Source organism: Phyllosticta capitalensis, assembly GCF_038381095.1.
Source record: "Phyllosticta capitalensis strain CBS 128856 chromosome Unknown BKA78scaffold_11, whole genome shotgun sequence".
Lineage (NCBI taxonomy): Eukaryota > Fungi > Ascomycota > Dothideomycetes > Botryosphaeriales > Phyllostictaceae > Phyllosticta > Phyllosticta capitalensis.
Window position 1 is genome coordinate 1,787,211 of NW_027117449.1, and position 16,725 is coordinate 1,803,935.

At 53.9% G+C, this 16,725-nt stretch overlaps 5 protein-coding genes across 5 annotated transcripts; 1 reads left to right on the forward strand and 4 right to left on the reverse strand.

Moving 5' to 3' along the window:
- Nucleotides 1-431: 431 nt before the first annotated feature.
- On the reverse strand, nucleotides 432-4,789 carry BKA78DRAFT_299707 (uncharacterized protein; the record flags this gene model as incomplete). Its single annotated transcript, XM_066887094.1, has 5 exons — nucleotides 432-2,070; nucleotides 2,144-3,106; nucleotides 3,160-4,228; nucleotides 4,279-4,471; nucleotides 4,526-4,789. The coding sequence occupies 5 exons, from the start codon at nucleotides 4,787-4,789 to the stop codon at nucleotides 432-434; spliced, it is 4,128 nt and encodes a 1,375-aa protein (XP_066740126.1).
- A 497-nt stretch (nucleotides 4,790-5,286) lies between these two features.
- BKA78DRAFT_325966 (DNA polymerase alpha/epsilon subunit B-domain-containing protein) lies at nucleotides 5,287-7,251 on the reverse strand (the record flags this gene model as incomplete). Its single annotated transcript, XM_066889402.1, has 1 exon — nucleotides 5,287-7,251. A coding segment is annotated over one exon (1,844 nt), but the record flags the coding sequence as incomplete, so codon positions are not given.
- Nucleotides 7,252-8,054: 803 nt separating this feature from the next.
- BKA78DRAFT_383341 (uncharacterized protein) lies at nucleotides 8,055-10,075 on the forward strand. The gene is made up of 3 exons (XM_066893062.1): nucleotides 8,055-9,021; nucleotides 9,073-9,278; nucleotides 9,347-10,075. The coding sequence occupies exons 1-3, from the start codon at nucleotides 8,139-8,141 to the stop codon at nucleotides 9,722-9,724; spliced, it is 1,467 nt and encodes a 488-aa protein (XP_066740128.1). The 5' UTR covers nucleotides 8,055-8,138; the 3' UTR covers nucleotides 9,725-10,075.
- Nucleotides 10,076-11,729: 1,654 nt separating this feature from the next.
- Nucleotides 11,730-12,122, reverse strand: BKA78DRAFT_237584 (heterokaryon incompatibility protein-domain-containing protein; the record flags this gene model as incomplete). The annotated part of the gene is made up of 1 exon (XM_066883871.1): nucleotides 11,730-12,122. A coding segment is annotated over one exon (393 nt), but the record flags the coding sequence as incomplete, so codon positions are not given.
- A 2,138-nt stretch (nucleotides 12,123-14,260) lies between these two features.
- BKA78DRAFT_47114 (uncharacterized protein) lies at nucleotides 14,261-16,030 on the reverse strand. The gene is made up of 3 exons (XM_066893243.1): nucleotides 15,765-16,030; nucleotides 15,550-15,713; nucleotides 14,261-15,503 (listed from the first exon to the last, which is right to left on the reverse strand). The coding sequence occupies exons 1-3, from the start codon at nucleotides 15,799-15,801 to the stop codon at nucleotides 14,283-14,285; spliced, it is 1,422 nt and encodes a 473-aa protein (XP_066740130.1). The 5' UTR covers nucleotides 15,802-16,030; the 3' UTR covers nucleotides 14,261-14,282.
- Between the last annotated feature and the right edge of the window lie 695 nt (nucleotides 16,031-16,725).

Here is a 16,725-nt window from a genome sequence, read left to right on the forward strand (position 1 = left end):
CCGTCTCGCCCGCCGTTGCGCGCCTCGCTGGCAGGTCGGTGGAGGATGTTGGGCGGTTGACTGGGGGTGGCCGCGATGTTGGGGAGGAGGAGTAGGAGTGGAGTTGACTGGATGGCGAGTCGAGAATTGAATCGGCTTTTGTTTTCATTCCCATGAGTCTGAAAGATAAACATGCATGTCTGCGACGCCTGAATTTTCAAGTAATGAATGCCTGACAGCCATCTCCACATCCCCCAGTCATCGGAGCGTGATTGACTTGGGAGGTTTATCGTGGTGTTTCGCTCCGTGGTGGTCGTGCAACAGAACAGCCGTGTAGGCGCAGAGAGGGAAAAGGGGGAAGTGAATTTGTCATGGAGGTGCTTCCCATTACTCCCCAAAATCCAACGCACCTCCTTCTACTTTGTCCTATTCTTTGTCTTCGTCTTTATCAATTATCGGCGGAACTCCGACAGAGGTATGACCAGGTCACAGTCGTCGTCCCGGTCAAACACCTCAACCAGCCCCCCGCGCCTTCTGCCGAGCCGTCCCACGTCTCGCGCCCAATCCTTGTACCGCGCCGACCACGGTGGAATCCAACCGCCCAAGTCATCATCCTCTTGTAGGTGCACTCCAATTGGCAACGACACGTGCAGCCTTCCGTGCTTGGGCTCCAAATGAATCGGATTTGACTCATCATGTATCTGCTCCTCATCGCGGTTATGTTGAGAGACTGAACCTGCCACTCGCGCGGATTTCCGGAGAACTGAACCAATCAAAACTTTTGCTGCGGCGCTTGTAGACCCGGGAAAGAAACGGACGCTCCGCCTCGAAGCTGACGATGGCAGGAAGACGATGTCTCGAGTCTGCATGAACTCGGCTCCGTCGTCACTGAAGGTTGGCATTGAGGACATTGAAGAGGATCCGGGTGACCCAGATCCCTGTTGTTGCTCTGTGCATGCTCCGGTCTGCGGTAGCAGAGGCACACGGTGGACTAGCACCACTTTGGCGCTCCGAGCGACGTAGAGATACTCGGGCGTCCAAGTGAGGGTGAATGGCAAGCTTGCGATCGACAGGGAGCCCCATTCTCCGAGTTCAAGTGCAGAGCGATGTATGTGTTCGACCGCAAAGTCCTCGGAAGCCTCTCCAGTGCCGAGGCGGTAGGTTGACACGAACAGCTTCAACCCCAGTGGCGCCGCACCGGCGGCGCTCTGCCTGTCAAACCACGCGCGGCTGGCTTCGAGAGTGGCAACGTGCAGGTAATGTCCGTCAACCGAAAATTGGCACTTGGTGAAGATTCTCCAACTGCCCTCTGAGACCCGAATCTTGAGCAGCATATGCCTTTGTTCCCGGTAATCCAGGAATGCGATCGAGCTCGGTCCAAGAGGCCATGCGATCAGACTGGATTGAGGATGGAAGACTGGTGGAGATTCGAATAGGGCCATGTCCGGAAGGTGCTCAAGGCTGAAAAGGCTTTGAATGTCGGAACCTGTGTTTGAGTACACCTGAATGAACGCCGTGGTACTTTTTGGTCTCTGGCTTTCTGGAAAGGCAAACTTTTCAGAGTCCGCCGCGTGCTCTGTTCCTTCCTTCATATCGTCGTTGTTGGATGCAAAGTACGGTTCCCACGTTTCCGCAGGGTTCCAGGAGCCTTCAGGGCCAAAGTATTCTTCGTCTGGAAACCCCAAATGTTCCAGCGTGTCTCCGGTGATGATGTCGTCCTGGCAATCAGCAGGGATACTGATGCCTCGACTCGCAACGACCACGATGCCTTGGCCGGCCATAAAGTCTTCAAAATACGCGGGCAAACAGTCCTTCTCGTCTGGACCTGTCTGAAGGCAGACGAAGTCCTCAAGGTCACGCACGAAGATTGAAGATCCAATGCGCAAGGCGTTCCCATCCCCCGAAAAAGCGACTGGACTTGCTTGCACAAATTTAGGTTCAAGGTCGCCATCTACTAGTTTGAAGTAGAGTTCCCAGTGTGATTGTTCCCCGACCTCAAGAAACTGCCTTTTGCGGAGCGTCGGCATCTCCATGCTTTTGAGATTCCACGTTTCGCAGACAAAGCGCGGCATATGGTTGGCGGTAAGCGCACTGCGTCACAAATGTCAGTGGGTGGTTGCTACACCATCCATGGAGCCAGTGTACATTGACCCCGAAGACTTACACAAATTGTACGACGTGTGCAATTTCGCATGGACTGGAATGACCAAGGTAGGAGCGCCGGGTATTCTGGATGGCCATCGGATCCATGCTGCTGAGCTGGAAACTGACATATCGGCTCCGAAGCCGCGACATGAAATTGTTGGGGCCCAGAGCGCCAAAGAAACAGCGATCGACCTCACCAGCAAACTGCCATCTGAGGCAATCGGGGTTCTCGCAACATCCACACTTGAGATAGTGGGACCACTCGTCGATGAAGTCGTGATAATTTAGCCTTACTGGGAACCCATGGACCTTGGCATCTTTTGGGGCAAACCAGTCGGGAAACACTTTTCGAACAAAAGGGGCCGGTGGTGGATCGTTGATTCCATCCAAAGATAGTACATGATCGAGCCATCCACGTCTGGTAAAATCCGAAAAGTGGCGATCGACGAACAAATGTTGGAGTTGGAGCAAGGTCTGGTAGTTTGGAGAGAAAAGAAGCCGTGTGACAAGCTCTCCTAGTCTCGGTGTCGGCTCCACGGCATCGACATGTTCATTCCAGTATTTGGCCGAATAACGGAGGAATCCGTCCGGTTCGATTGGTGTACCGCTTGATAACTTCCATTGCCCCTGAGAATACTCGACCGGCCCCTCTAGCCTTGAATCGAGCAGATACCGAATGCAGACTTCGGCGAGTTGGTGTTGAGTGATCAAAGACTCGTTGAATGACGTCCCCTCAGCAAGGACATCAGGATGAGCCTCCAGGAAATTCTTGACAGTGGCATGGAACAGCTCGCAAGATTCCGAGTCATCATCTCCAATACCTTCAGTTACGACAAACGGAGGGAAAAGCCTTTTGAGAATCCAGGAACTCGGCTTGGCATCAAGTTCCTTCGAACCAGGGCTATGCATCATACAGAGGGCGTCTCGAAGCTCGTCAATCGAGACTCGGCGCCTCGCGAAGCACACGACGGAGAGGATTTCACTGTCGGATATGTAAGCTTGAAAAAGAGCAAAGATATACGGTTCAAAACGAACCTTGTGAGACGTCGGTGTCTCAAAGGTGTTCGACTGGCGAGATTGCGGTAGTGGTCATCGAGGCTCCATTGCTGGCTTCTCTCTATGAGTTGGCGGGCATCCCGAGGGCTCATACAGTCTGAGAGATCATTGATCATCAGACTTGCCCAAAGGAAGTTTCCCTTGGCTCTGTCAGCCAGACGTCGGACAAGGGCCTCGAGCTCGTCTTGTGCGAGTCCCAAATGGTCCAGTCTTGGACGCTGTCGGTCGAAGAACGACTGGAGCGCCACTCCATTTTGCTCCATCAGTCGGATGTGAAGATGCGGTTTCATGGTTTCCATGATAACATCTCGAAATTGACTTGACACCCAAAGTCTCAGTTTGCTACTAGGCTGTTCAAGTGTCAACCTGACAAGTTTCGCAAGAATTTGGAGACTCGAGTGAGAATGAGACCGTCCCTCGGCAATATCCTCGTCAACCCCGTCGATGAAAATATAGGTCACTGATGTCCCTGAGTCCAGAATAGCTTCAATCATGTCAAATACACGTTCTTCGCTGTTTGGTGGTGTATCGGCAATTGCACGAACACAGTCAGGGATATCTTTCGTCATTGTCCAAAATTGATCGAGGAGTTGTCGGGCAATAGTCTGCAGAGTTTCGAGTGCTGTCGCAGGTTCGTTAAAGCGGTAGAAATACTGTGCAACTGCTGTGTCTGGCGATGAATCCCTCATCCTCTGGACGACTTGGTAGCAGAGCACCGATTTCCCGGCGCCCAAGTTGGCTGTGAGCCAGAGGATGGGATGACTTGTACGTTCCGCGGTCCAGTCTTTGAATTCGGGCGTTTGGAAAATCCAGCCCCAGGCATCGACTGGAATTTGCGCGAATGCGATTTGGTCCCGACCGGTCTGGACCCCAAGCCAGTCTCGTGTGTTGTGGTATGATGCTTGCTTCCGATACGGTTCGGCTCTCTGCTTATCTCTCCAACCGCCTGCGTATTCCAGCCTGAACGTGTCTTCTCTAATAGCCGAGGTGACCTCCTCATACTCTTGATTAGATGAAGGGTTGAGGCCTCGGAGTAAAAGAGAAAATGCTAGAATGTGTTTCAGCATTCCAGCGGTAGATCTGAGATTGCTACTGTACTGTGTCTTCTGCAGTCTCTCCAAATTAGGCAACAGAGCTTGAGGATGTTGATACAAGAGGCCTGCAGCAGTCTCTTCATCGTCTCAGAGTCGGCAAACAGGTTTTCGAAGATCTTGATTCGCGCCATTTGGAACTCAATGTCCTGAATGCTATACCTGAACGATTCCAGAAGATTTGCAACTCGATGTGCACTCTGGAATATTTTCAGCATCATTGAACCGCCATCTTAAAGATAGCTCATACACACATTGATGAGTATCTTCAAGCATCCCCAGATTACAGCACCTGGCGTTGGGTCCGCTTGGATCATGGTATCAATCACATTATAGTACCCGTGCAGAATTCTTACAACGGGAAGCCCTAATCGAGCTAGGGCCTTTCGCGAACGGCGCCCTGTTGCTTTGCGCTCTTCGTCGGCTACCATCGCGGCGACTGAATCTGAAGTAGGTGTCCCGTCTTGGATACTGTTGTTGAGTTCATCCAGGAACTTTTTCATCTCATCTTTCTCCATTATACGATCCGCATACTTGTCAACCTCTTGCTCAAATATGCTCCGCTGCCTTCAGAATGCCAGATATTAGTTATTTTGATACAAGTAGCAGCTTTTGATTTTGGAGGCCAAACCTGCTCTTGGTACTGGATCCGCCGCCTTGTGCGATAGAAACGGCTGGTCGGATCCCACTCATCCTGACTTTGCTACTGCATCAACAGACACAGTCGGATTGGCAGCGGTGAACGATGGACGAAGTGAGCGAGGGCGTCAACATTGACAGAGAGATGTTTCATTTCTCGACCGTGAAAGATTTGCTGTCCGATAGCATCAGCCCCTCTTGGCGTCATTTGCTGGCGCAGATTGTCGCTGCAGTCAGCACAGGGACAGGGTTCATTGTCGCACAGCTGACGTATTTCCTGGAGGCTCGAGGCTTGCGAGTGTGACGAAATCGCTGTTTCGGGATTTCCGCAGCTCGGGAAAGCCAGTGCTATGAGATCTCTTTTTTGGGGGCCACATGAGAGACCAATGACCTGATCCTATTGTTTAGACTACTGCAAGGCTGAAGGCGTTCAAGAAACTGCAAGAGTCAGTGCAGCCGAACCAATATCAATAAATGCTACCTCGACACATCGATCTTCAATCCACGACCCTGACCCTGCCCTTCGCCTCCCTTACACAATACTCGACCCAGCGACACCGCTCGCCGCGGCGGCCGTCCGTAATGCTCCCCGGATTCATGACGGCACAGCCCATGTACTTGAGCGCGAAGCTGGGCGCGTCCCTGTCGGCCAGCACCAGCGCCGTCGGCAGCGGGTAGATGCCCAGCGTGTGCGCAAAGTCCCAGTGCAGCGGGCGCACGTGCAGCGGGAACGGCGACAGGTGCGACTGCGAGATGATGGTGCGCGTCAGCGCGCGCGCGAGCTGCGTGTCCGAGTCGAGAGACGACGGTCCGGCGGGTGGCTGATGTTGTGGTGCTGGTGGTTTGGGCCGGTGGGTGAGTGCGTCGTGTGAAGCGTCTTCTGGTCGTTGCTCCACGTCCATCGAATCGGCCGGTGCGGTGGTGTCGTTGTCGTCGTCGAGCAGGACGGACGCGACGGTGGCTTCGCGGCTGTTGCGCCGCCGCCGTGCCTCTTCCTCCATATCCACATCTTCGTCGTCGTCATCAGCATCCTCGTCCTCGGGCTTCTTGAAGCGGATCGCGCTGCGTCGCAGCCGGCTCGTCACGTCGTCGCGGAACAGCACCATTTCGCCTTGCACGCCGAACCACGTCAGGCGGCTGGGATTGCTCGCCCAGACGACGTCGCCTTCCCTGCGCTTGTCCGAGTTGCCAACTTCGCGGTTTGCTTCTGCCACCACGCGTTTGATGCGGCTGGTGAAGACGTCGGGGACGCTCTTCCGTGGCAAAGGGCAGGCCGCGCCCGACGAGAAGGAGCTGGGCCAGGCGTCATTGTCGCCAGGCAAAAACACCAGACTGGTCCTGGCTATCAGCTGCGGGTAGTCTGAGAGCACCGACGCCAGCGCGTTGAAGTGCTCCTTGTACTCTATGCTACCATGACCCGGAACGCCCGCCATGGCGGCGCTCGAAACAAAGTTGCCAATAAAGACCATGGCAAGCGGGTACTCAGTGACAGGCGTGGCCTCGTATGTAGAAAGCAAGGTGCGGAGCGCTGTAAAGGTCTGAGGATTGTCCAGATTGACGTCTGCGGCGATGACGATTTTGGTGTGATTTGCCGTGGGCGACTCAGATCCGAGGAGACGCGTCTGGATCCTGCGCATTCGAGCACCAGTCGCTCGTTCGGATCCCAAGCCAAGGAAATCGGTCCAGCCAAATGCAGGACCAACCGCAGCGCTCGCCCCGGCGTCTGCGACATTGGTCTCCGGGGTTCCTAGCGTGAGTGAGCGCTTCTCGGGCGGAGGATGGCCCATTGTGAAGCCAATGAATTTGCCCCCGATTGTGCCGCCAATGCCGCCAGTGGCACCAAGCGAGTTGGCTGATCCAGCGTGAGGGTTGCTGTAGTCTTCCTCGTACGTGCCATCTACGAGAACAATCATTCCAGGCGAGTACCATGCGCCGTCGTCAGGGATGGGGCGCGCATGAGTAATGTCCAGTGCAATGCTGCCGGAGAGATCTGAAAGGGCCAGCGTCCCGGTTGGCGAGACTGTGAGCAGTCCCAGCAGGAGGTGGGTGGTGCCATGCCGGCCAAGGAGGTTGGAGATGGGGGTGATTTTGTTCGTTGCAGATGTTGAGCCAGTGTTTGTGCGGTGGAGAGATGACATTCTGTTGCCAGCAAAGGAGGGAGTTGCAAAAGATTCGTTCCGCAACAGGCGCTGGTGGATGATGTGATATCGTTGGCGAAACAAGTCTGTCTTGGTAGAGGGCGGTGGAAAAAAAGACGGCTTGGCCGTTGACCTTGGGCTGTTAGTAGATTTCGAGGCGCGTAAAAGAGGAATGGCCCACCTATCAAAGTGCTTTTTCATGATGTTGTAGACCATCTTTGGTTGCTCAAATGCGCCCACCACCTTTACCCAGTCGCGCGGATCTCTGCTCTCATCCTCTCCGTCCTCCTCGCCCACACTGAGACCGTTCATTCCAAAGCTGTCTTGTTTGTCCAATGTTGGTATTGCCCCCGGGTCTCCTCCATTGGCACCGAATTTGAAGCTACTGTCTCTTGAAAGCGACGGAGTTTTCCCTTGCACAACGCGGCCGCCGACCATGCAACCTTCCAAAGTCTTTAGGATGTTTTTGAGGAGAACATCATCACCTTGGACGATGACGCTGCCACTGCCTTTCTTCCATGCTCTTGCTACTTCTTCCAGAACCCTTTCTGCCAGCCCTTCTTCTCTCCATCCCGAGCCGCAATGTCGCCCGACAAACGTTGCGAGGGCTGCGAGCGCCGATGACGAAATAGTGAGGTTGTGCTTCTTGGTAAAAGTTCGAAAGGCCAGTGGTCTGAGGGAAGCCGGTGGGAGAACAATGGGCAAGACGGTCGGCTTCAGAGACGGCGGCGCAGGGACAGGCGCCGTGCGCAAAGCGCGCGCGGGGTGAGTCGGTGGAGTCGCAAACGCTGGTGAGGATGATGGAATGAGGTCGGGAGCTAATTTGGAGGTTTTATCGCCGGGTCTGCGATTCAAAAAGGCCATTTCGGTGGTTGTGGTGGAGAGGTGAAGAGGTGTGGTTGAGCGAGCGCGCCTGGGAAGACGCGTCCACCCGCGACTTGTCGCGCGCGCGTTTCGTTTCGGCTCGAGTTTCCCTTCAGCTCAACGACAAACACCTCCGCCGCCTCGCACCATCCCAACAACCTCCACCACAAACCAACTTCACAGCCTCCAGCATCCGTCAATCCCGTCCAAATTGACTCGCGACACAATGGCGACCCTCGAAACCGTCCGCGACGAGGCCGACTTGACGCTGGAGAAGCTGTCTGAACTTCTCGCCGCCGCCGAGCTGCAGTACAGCCTCAAGAACTACGATGACGCCGCCGACCTGTACTCCAAGGCCACCGAGGTCCAGTCTCACCTGAATGGCGAAATGGCACCCGAGAATGCCGACCTCTACTTCCGTTACGGCCGATGTCTATACAAGGTCGCTGTCGCAAAGAGCGACGTGCTCGGTGGTAGAGTCGCCGGCGAGGAAAAGACTGCAAAGAAGAGCAAGAAGCAGGAGCAAAACGGCAGTGGCAAGGGAAAAGAAGTGCTGTCCAGCGGCGAGCAGGAGCCTACAGAAGAAGCGGTCGAGGAGAACAAAGCAGAAGCCAGGGACCAGACGGTGCAAAACAAGCCGTTTTTCCAAATCACCGGCGACGAGAACTGGGATACGGACTCGGACGAGGAAGACGACGAGGCTGCAGCCGAAGCGTTCGAGGAGGAAGACGACTTTTCGAACGCCTACGAAATCCTCGAAATGGCGCGCTGCTCGCTGGAGAAGCAACTCGAGGTCCTGCAATCCGGCGCGCGAGACACGACGGACGACAAGGGCAAAGGCAAGGCCCCGGCGCATGATCTGGATCCCGAAGAGCGCAAGGTGCTCGAGAAGCTGGCAGAGACGCGTCACTTGCAGGCCGAGATTGGCCTGGAAAACGAAAACTTTGTCGAAGCCGTCAGCGACTTCCGCGCCGCCCTCGAAATCAAGCAAAAGCTGTATCCCGAGGAGAATACCGTCATTGCTGAAGGCCACTACATGCTTTCGCTGGCTCTCGAGTTTGGCTCCATGACAGAGGTCCGCAAGGCGCAGGCGCAAGCCGAAGCCAATGGTACAACCGCTCTGCCGCCCATTTCAAAGTACGCAGCTGACACCCTTCTAGGCGGCAAGGTGAACCCCAAGGACGCCAAAGTCGACGAGGACATGCGCGCCGATGCCGCAGCCCAAATGGAGAAGGCCATTGCGTCGTGCAATCTGCGCATCACCAAGACCGAAGCCGAACTTCCAACCGCGACTCCCGAGCAGGTTGCTGACCTCGAGCAACGGATGCGCGACGTTCAGGAGATGGTCAAAGAGATGGAAGACCGAGTAAGCAGCCATTTTTCCCTCTTCACACACCACACGCCAAACAAAATAACTAACGTGCCCCTTTCCAGCTCGCCGAACTGCGCGCCCCCGCCATCTCGCTCAGCGCGCCGAGCAACAACGCCGCCGGCAGTGCCCCAGGTCTCGATGCCAGCAACCCCATCGCCGGCGTGCTGAGCGAGCTGCTCGGCCAGCCCTCAGAACAGGAGCGCAAAGAGCTCGAAGGCAAGCTCAAGGGCGCCAGCGACATTTCCGGCCTCATCAAGCGCAAGAAGCCGGCGGCCGCTGACGCGAACGGAGGTGCCAGCAGCACCAGCATCAGCGCTGCCGAAAGCGCCGCCGCCGCCTCGAAGAAGGACGATGCTGGCTTGAAGAGGAAAACAGATGACGTTGAGGGAGCCGCGGCGGATGCGGGCGCGAAGAAGGTCAAGATTGACGACGAGGCTTGATTCTAGTTGATGGAGGAATCTCTGCTATAGTACTGCTGCTGCTGAAGTAGCTTTCGTCAAACCAAAGCTCGACTGCCTTTGGATTTCATGTAGGGTTGGGATATCGGATAGCGTGGGTCACATCATGCATGGCAGGCTTCGTCCTTCCCTTTTCCACACAGCTACCTACCTTGTGCCGAGGAATGAAGCGGCGACGATACCTGCATGGCGTTCTGGGCGCTGGCGGGCAACGACTGAAAATCGCGGTGGTGCTTGGATACACTAAAGTGGGCTGACTGCTCTTTGTTAGATACGGATACATGGCGCACAAGGTATGGGCGCATATAACGAATGCTGCGAGTCTCTCCAAAAGATTTGTCGTGATGCCGAAATTTCGAATGCTCTCTTCCCTGGCAGAGGTCCACGCGCCTTGCTCCCCCACATGACATGCCCCCCAAAGCCTCAAACATGTCTTCCATTCTCTATGTGGCACGGCGCATAGCTCGCTTGCTCGGCGACGATGTGTCTACTGGTGCGCAAGACTGTTGATTATGCAACAAAGCTGACTTGAAGACTTCATTGTAGGACAATGACACACTTCATTGACCTGGAACTACTGCAGAAGAATCGTCTTGATCTCCCTTTTGGCCTTCAGCCACGCGGTCAGCAACACCCATCCTATTCCAATCTTGATGGCAATAGGTCCTCGCCAACCGATAGCCATCACATGGACAATCGGCACAACGGGAAGGGGTTCTTGCTTCCGGTCGCAGAAGGTCAGGTCAAGCGATCGATCTGACCAAATTTGTTCCAACTTTTCCTTTTGTTGAAAAGTTTGATCGCCAAACATCTGGAACCTCAAATGGAAGGATAGTTCCCTCACTTCCTGATCAGCCAGGATCGCAACCAATTCGATTGGCGCTTCATATTGCAATCGCGGTAGTAAGTCGCTGTCGAAGAAGGGCGTCCCTCCGTTCAAATACCCTATGGTAAGGTCGTCATGTGATTTCAGCAAAAGCTCACAGTCCCTTAAATTGAGGAGAGCGCGTCGGCTTCGGCTCGGGCGCAGAAAAGCAATTTGCCCTCTGCCGAGAAGAGTACCGGGTTTCAAGAAATACGATTTGTTTTCCTTCAATGGGATGTCATCAAAAAGTTCTTTGGAGAGATTGCGCGAGACGCGCTCGGGCTCTTTCACACAAAGAAGTTCCAGAATCTTGTCCCAAATTATTTCGGGCCTCTCGAGTTCGCGAGCCAAGTCACAGCGTTGGATTGCGCCGGAAAACGAGTCGTAGTTGATAACTCCCTTCGTCCACGCATGCTCCAAAGCTGATATTCTCCTACTTCTGCGATTTGCGATGCACTCAAACCGCTCAACGTCCTTGTCATTGTTTGCAGCCCAAGTAATTAGAGGTCGGCAATTGTTGTTTAATGGGACAGAGAAAACCACTCCGTCGGTCGAGGCCCATGACCAACTGGGGAGTTGAAGGTTCTTTGGCAACCCCTGAGGGAACAAGCGGAGCCTAGATGGAGTCCTCTTGGTTGCGGCGAAAGCCAAGCTGTTCTCGAAATCGTTCTTCGGATGTCCGTAGTGAAGAGAATTTGGACCATAAAAACAATTTGAAATGCCAATGAAGGCATTGTAAATGTCCGTGGGCACACTGAGCTTTCTTTTGGTGTATCTCGTCAAATGGAAAAACCATTCCTGTAGAGCTTCGTGCTCACTCAACTGCGGCTGTACAAAGTCGTACATTTTTGGAAAAAGCTCTAAACTGACAAAGTCTTGGCTTGCGTAAACTCTGCACCTGAGAAATGCAGGTCCATTTCCGAGGTACAGAATCCTTCGAGCTAGTGCGGCCTCCTGATATGTCCACGCACGCGACTGCCAAATGGACGAAAGTTTCTCGAAAGCCAAGTGCCAGGGAGTTGTCCACATGGTTTTTGCGATCGTGAGGCCATCGACATCCAGGGACCGGGGTTTTCGGGTAGAGGAGATGCCCGGAATTCCAGAATCCATGTTGTCAACCAATGCAACAAGAACGATGTGTGCCGAGCCAAATACGCTGCCCATCGCATGAATTTGAGAATCCATATCCTCCTGACTGTCTTGAATAATGCAAAGACGATCGACCCATAGGTATCGTATTTCCAGCTCTTTACAGACTTGAATGGCATCGCTGATGGTCTTGGGCAACTCATCAGGTACGAGGGCTCCTGGTTTCATCAAGAGCGAAATGTTGGACATGGAGGCTTTCAGCTTTTTTGAATCTTTGACGTTTCCCCACACGTAGCTCAAGGCGGCGAAATGACAGCTTGAGTCCGCTACGACCAACTGCATTGTATCGATGTCAATGACTCGGAAGTCTTTATACGTGGACTCGCAGCTTTTTTCTTTGCAGGGGCCGTGGGTGTAGTGGCACTGAGCAATTTTTAATTTGATTGAAGTCCAGTCCTGGGCTTTTCGCGGCACAAATTTGGTAGATATGTCCACGTCTCTGGTGGAGACCGTAGTTTGAGGTTTACCATCCAGAATGAAGTCGATTGTTCCAAGATCAGCGGTTCCATTCCTCATCTCGTTTGGCTTGCGTGTTAAACGAATAAAGTCATTGCTTGATGCATTTGGCTTAGGATGATAAAGCCACCGAGGATCGTCGAAAGAATCTTCATAAGCTTTAAGATTCTGAAAGGACGATCTATACCGGCAAAATGCGCAGCCTAGTTCGAGACTGATTTCTGGTGGAACCCAGATGATAATTTCTTCGAAATACTGCGGGCACTCAAAAAGATGCCCAAGTCGAAGATGCGTGCAGAAGGAGCACAATGTGTCGCTTCGAGCCCTGTGGGAGTATGAACAACCGCGTCCATGAAAGATATCTTCTTTCTCTGCGTAGCTCAGATAACTGCGGTCTTCCCACAGCGGAGGAACCCCCAGGACGACCGACATGCGGTCGCAGATTTGACAGGGCAGCGTTTTGACATCTTGGGTCCGTTTTGAGCGTGCAAGTGAAAGTTGATCAAGTGACCCAGAGCTCTGCGTCCTTCGGCCTTGGGAGCTGTTGGGGCTTTTGACAGAGAGACGATCAAATGAATTTGATAACTGTGTCGCCGGGTCCTCGGCTCGTTTGTTTTTGGTAAATCCCATTGACAACAAGCGAAAAACACTATGCAGACTGTTGCATTGCTTGGGTGCGGTATGCTCGGGAAGACTTCAATGCCAGTCCTCACAAATGTACAGGGCTGTATACATTCAAAATATCAGAGACATGTTTCAAGGCCTTTCTTCGTGCTTACCGTGCTTGAAAAGTGGTAGAAACAACAGATCCAGGGGAATAAATGGCGCAATTAGTGGCTACTTGCAGTGGAAACAGATAGAAAAACAAGGGGATTTGGTGGTCTCGTGAGCCCGGACGATTGGCTGCACACCAAGAGCAACTGGACTTCTTTGAAAATATTGATAGACAGCTTTCAAAACGACTTGACGGTAACGCGCAATTCATAGGTCCTAAATACGACTATCGATCTGGCCTCCACTCTTTTGGGACCCCGCAATGGTGGTTGCGCTCGCCCAATCGCGTTTGAAGCGCGCTTATCGAGCTCGAAAGCATTGGATGACGAGGCAGAGTGACACGTGGCGCAATGTTGAATCACAGTTGAATAATTAGCCGACTGTGGACTTCAACCAGGATGTTGAAGTGATTAGAAGCCGCGGATGTCATTCTGTTGATGCGGCCTACCTGCGCGGCTACGCGCTGCGAAATCCCCATTGGATGGAACCAGGAAAACACGCTCGTGATTGGACGGAACTTCGCCACATCCATGCGTTCTCCAGTTTTGCGAGTCCGCTTTACCAGTCTGCTGCTCCCTGCCGATTTGCGCCATGAAATACCGCAAGTGCCAGTGGGCACTTCTCGCGCCAAATGAGCTTTAGTACTCGATGCAGGAAGCAGAAAGTGGTAAACAATCCTGGCAGACGTCAGCTTTGAACTGGTAGAAAGGAGGAGTTCAGATTGACCCACGTGATTCCGAACCTTGATGCCACGTCCGCTCAAAGGTTACGGGGGTCAGATCCAGAAGCTGAAAAGGGGGGTTCAGTAACATAGCTACTGCAGACAATCTCACCACAACAAAATCAAGAGGCGGCAGGAGGACATGGATCCATATTTCAATCAAGAGGTCTGTGTGGATTAAGGAAAAACGCTCGAAATACCGATCGATACTCCCACGCCAGCAGCAGCAGCAGCAGCAAACAAAGGGCCTCCGGGTGCAAAGGAGCAACAAGCGAAGAAAAGCATCATGGATCGTTTGGTTTTGTGTTTTGGGGCCGGGAGGCATTCAAAGACTGATGATGAACCCATGAAAGAAGGAGCAAAAGTACGGGGGTTCACCACGAACAAGGAAAATCTAAGCGATCCCCCGCGGGCTGAGCAAAAATCCCGACAAAAATCGATTTTGGTCTCTCCATCCGTCCATCCACCCCTCGCCATGTTGGTCAGAAGGAGAGGGAGAGAAGAGCGGGGAAAGAGCAGCAGACGCTGTTGAGAAAAGCCACCACTCCACTCGACCACCAGACATCTGCCCTAGATCAGTTCCTCATGTAAGGGTGGTATCCCCTGTGGCCTCCTCTTCCACCACCACGGTAGTTTGCGCCGGGCTTGCCCGCGTTCTTGGGGCCCGTCGGCGCGTTGGCGGGAGCGTTGCTCGGCTGCGCTGGCGCCGCCGGGCTCTGAGAGCCGCCGCGTCCCATGCCACCGCGGTACGGTCCGAAGCCTCCTCGACCGCCAAAGTTGCCACGGACGCCGCCTTGAGGGCCGGTCGGAGGCATGTTGGGCTGCGGCACGTCGTCGTACATGCCCTCCCAGCTCGTGGGGCCGCCTTGGTTGTAGCCCTGGCCGCCGTAGACCATGCGGCGGGCCTGCTGCTGCTCGTACTTGTTCTGTTCGAAGGCGAGTTGGTCCTGGGCGTTGTAGGCGGGACGGCCGGCACCTGCCATTATGGCAGGGCCGCTGGGAGCGCCTTGGAATCCGCCGCCCATGCCCGTCTGCTGCATCTGTTGCTGCTGCATCTGCTGCTGTGGCATCTGCTGTTGTTGCTGCATTTGCTGCTGCTGCATCTGCTGCATCTGTTGCAGCTGCTGCATTTGCTGCGGTGTCATCTGCTGCATCTGTTGCATCTGCTGCATTTGCTGCGGTGTCATCTGGAATTGGCTCATCATTGGGTTCATGCCACCAGCCATAGGAGACATGGGCTGGGAGGATCCGCCTTGCTGCGCCATCATGGCAAGGAACCACTGCTGCATCGACGGGTTTACTGGCGCCTGACCCCCAACCATCGACATGGACCCTTGGGTTGAACCACCGCGGAGTAATGTGTGGATAAACCTTGCCGCCTGCGTAGAGGTGAGGCCTTCATTAACTTCGCCAGTTTGTTGCTGCGCTTGCTGATTGTGGAATCCGCCGTCGCGAGGACTGAATCGGCTGCGACCAAACTTGGAGTCATTGTCGTCGTCCACATCTTTGAGATTGCCTCGCGGCTGCGCCTTTTTGACCTCAATGGGCTTGCCGTTGATTTGGAGGGATTTCTGGAGACAGGCATTCACAGCCGCCTCGCCGTCGAACGTGACGAAACCGAATCTACGAGACCGGCCCGTAACCTTGTCATGCATGAGAGTCGAGTCGACAACTTTGCCGAATTGTTCAAAGAAGTCCCTGAATTCGTCGCTTGTTGTCTCTTCGCTGACACCACCAACGAAGATTTTGGCAGTCTTTTCCTGCTCTTCGCGAGGGATGGCTCTCTTTGGGTCAATCTGAATCAATCAGTACGCGCTCCACTTGCGAGGGCTTAGCACTCACAATCTTCCCGTCCAGATAGTGCTCCTTGACCATGACCGTGTTGACCGTCTTCGGATCTCTGAAGGTGAGGAAGCCAAAGCCGCGGGAACGACCAGTGGCGCCATCACGCATCACGGTGCATTCGGAAACCTCTCCGAACTGCGAAAAATACTCTCTCAGAGACTCTGCAAGCCGTCAGCGATTGAAAAAGACAAGCAGCCCGGGCAATCACTCACGATCTGTGGTTTCCCAGTTCAACCCACCGATAAACATTTTTCTGTGCAATGTTAGCGTACGTCTTTAACATCGTGTTGAGTCATTGCTCTATTCGACCCCAAAAAGTCGCACACGGCAGTCCAGTGAGTCGGTGTCTCAATTTTCCTTGGTCTGCCGCTTCTCCAACATGGTAACGTGTTCGTGTCGTTTGGATGACGGACGGCCTTGGGATCAGGAGGCACAAATGACGCAGGCCAAAGTAGATTTTGCCGCGGGGCATTGCATCCATCAATCTTGTCGGCGGGTAGACTCAGGAGCAAAAATTCGCCGGAGTCGTCAAGGGGTCCCAGAAGCGCGGCGACTGAACAAGAATGCCGCAACCACGTCGGTTCGTCGCATGAGCACAGTGATGGTCGTCGGGAAGCGTCTTTGTTTTGCTACGAACCGAAGGACCTGGGGCTCTGCCAGCCTTCGCTAAGCGAAAGTGAAGACCCCCAGACCATCTACCTTCGAAGCTATCCTCGCTGGCTGCTACGGATATTTTCTGGACAAGCTCTGCTTTCTAACGATGGCAGATTCTGAGTTTTTTTCTGTGGCTGGTGACTCTGAAGTGGCGTTCGAAGGAGTTGTAAACCCAGTCTCCGGATGTCATTCCATCTCGCTGATTTCGCCTCGCTTGCTTGTTTTCCCGTTTCAACACCAAGGCGTAAATATGCGACGTTTGCTTCCACAGCCCAGATGACTGACACCCTCATGGACGCTAACTTCTGGACCACTCGACCATGATCCCAAGTTTGTCTCACCGCCAGTTCAACAGCACCAAGGCTTTTGCTTTCTTGAACCACCAATCTGCTAATCGCGCTGGCGTCTCCATGCTTGTTTTTTATCGAAGCGGAACTCAAACGTAGCCGGTTTCAAGCCTCCAGCACAGACTTACAACAGCAAAAGCTCGACTCGGCTCCGGACTGCCATGTCTGTCGT

What these genes read in the sequence shown, in the direction of transcription:
- BKA78DRAFT_383341 (XM_066893062.1), top strand. Translation starts at nt 8,139, where the DNA reads ATGGCGACCCTCGAAACCGTCCGCGACGAGGCCGACTTGACGCTGGAG. An exon ending in GGCGCAAGCCGAAGCCAATG is followed by an intron (nt 9,022 to 9,072) that starts GTACAACCGCTC and finishes ACACCCTTCTAG; the next exon opens with GCGGCAAGGTGAACCCCAAG. An exon ending in TCAAAGAGATGGAAGACCGA is followed by an intron (nt 9,279 to 9,346) that starts GTAAGCAGCCAT and finishes GCCCCTTTCCAG; the next exon opens with CTCGCCGAACTGCGCGCCCC.
- BKA78DRAFT_47114 (XM_066893243.1), bottom strand. Translation starts at nt 15,801, where the DNA reads ATGTTTATCGGTGGGTTGAACTGGGAAACCACAGATC. An exon ending in GAACTGGGAAACCACAGATC is followed by an intron (nt 15,714 to 15,764) that starts GTGAGTGATTGC and finishes GACGGCTTGCAG; the next exon opens with AGTCTCTGAGAGAGTATTTT. An exon ending in ACTATCTGGACGGGAAGATT is followed by an intron (nt 15,504 to 15,549) that starts GTGAGTGCTAAG and finishes TGATTGATTCAG; the next exon opens with ATTGACCCAAAGAGAGCCAT.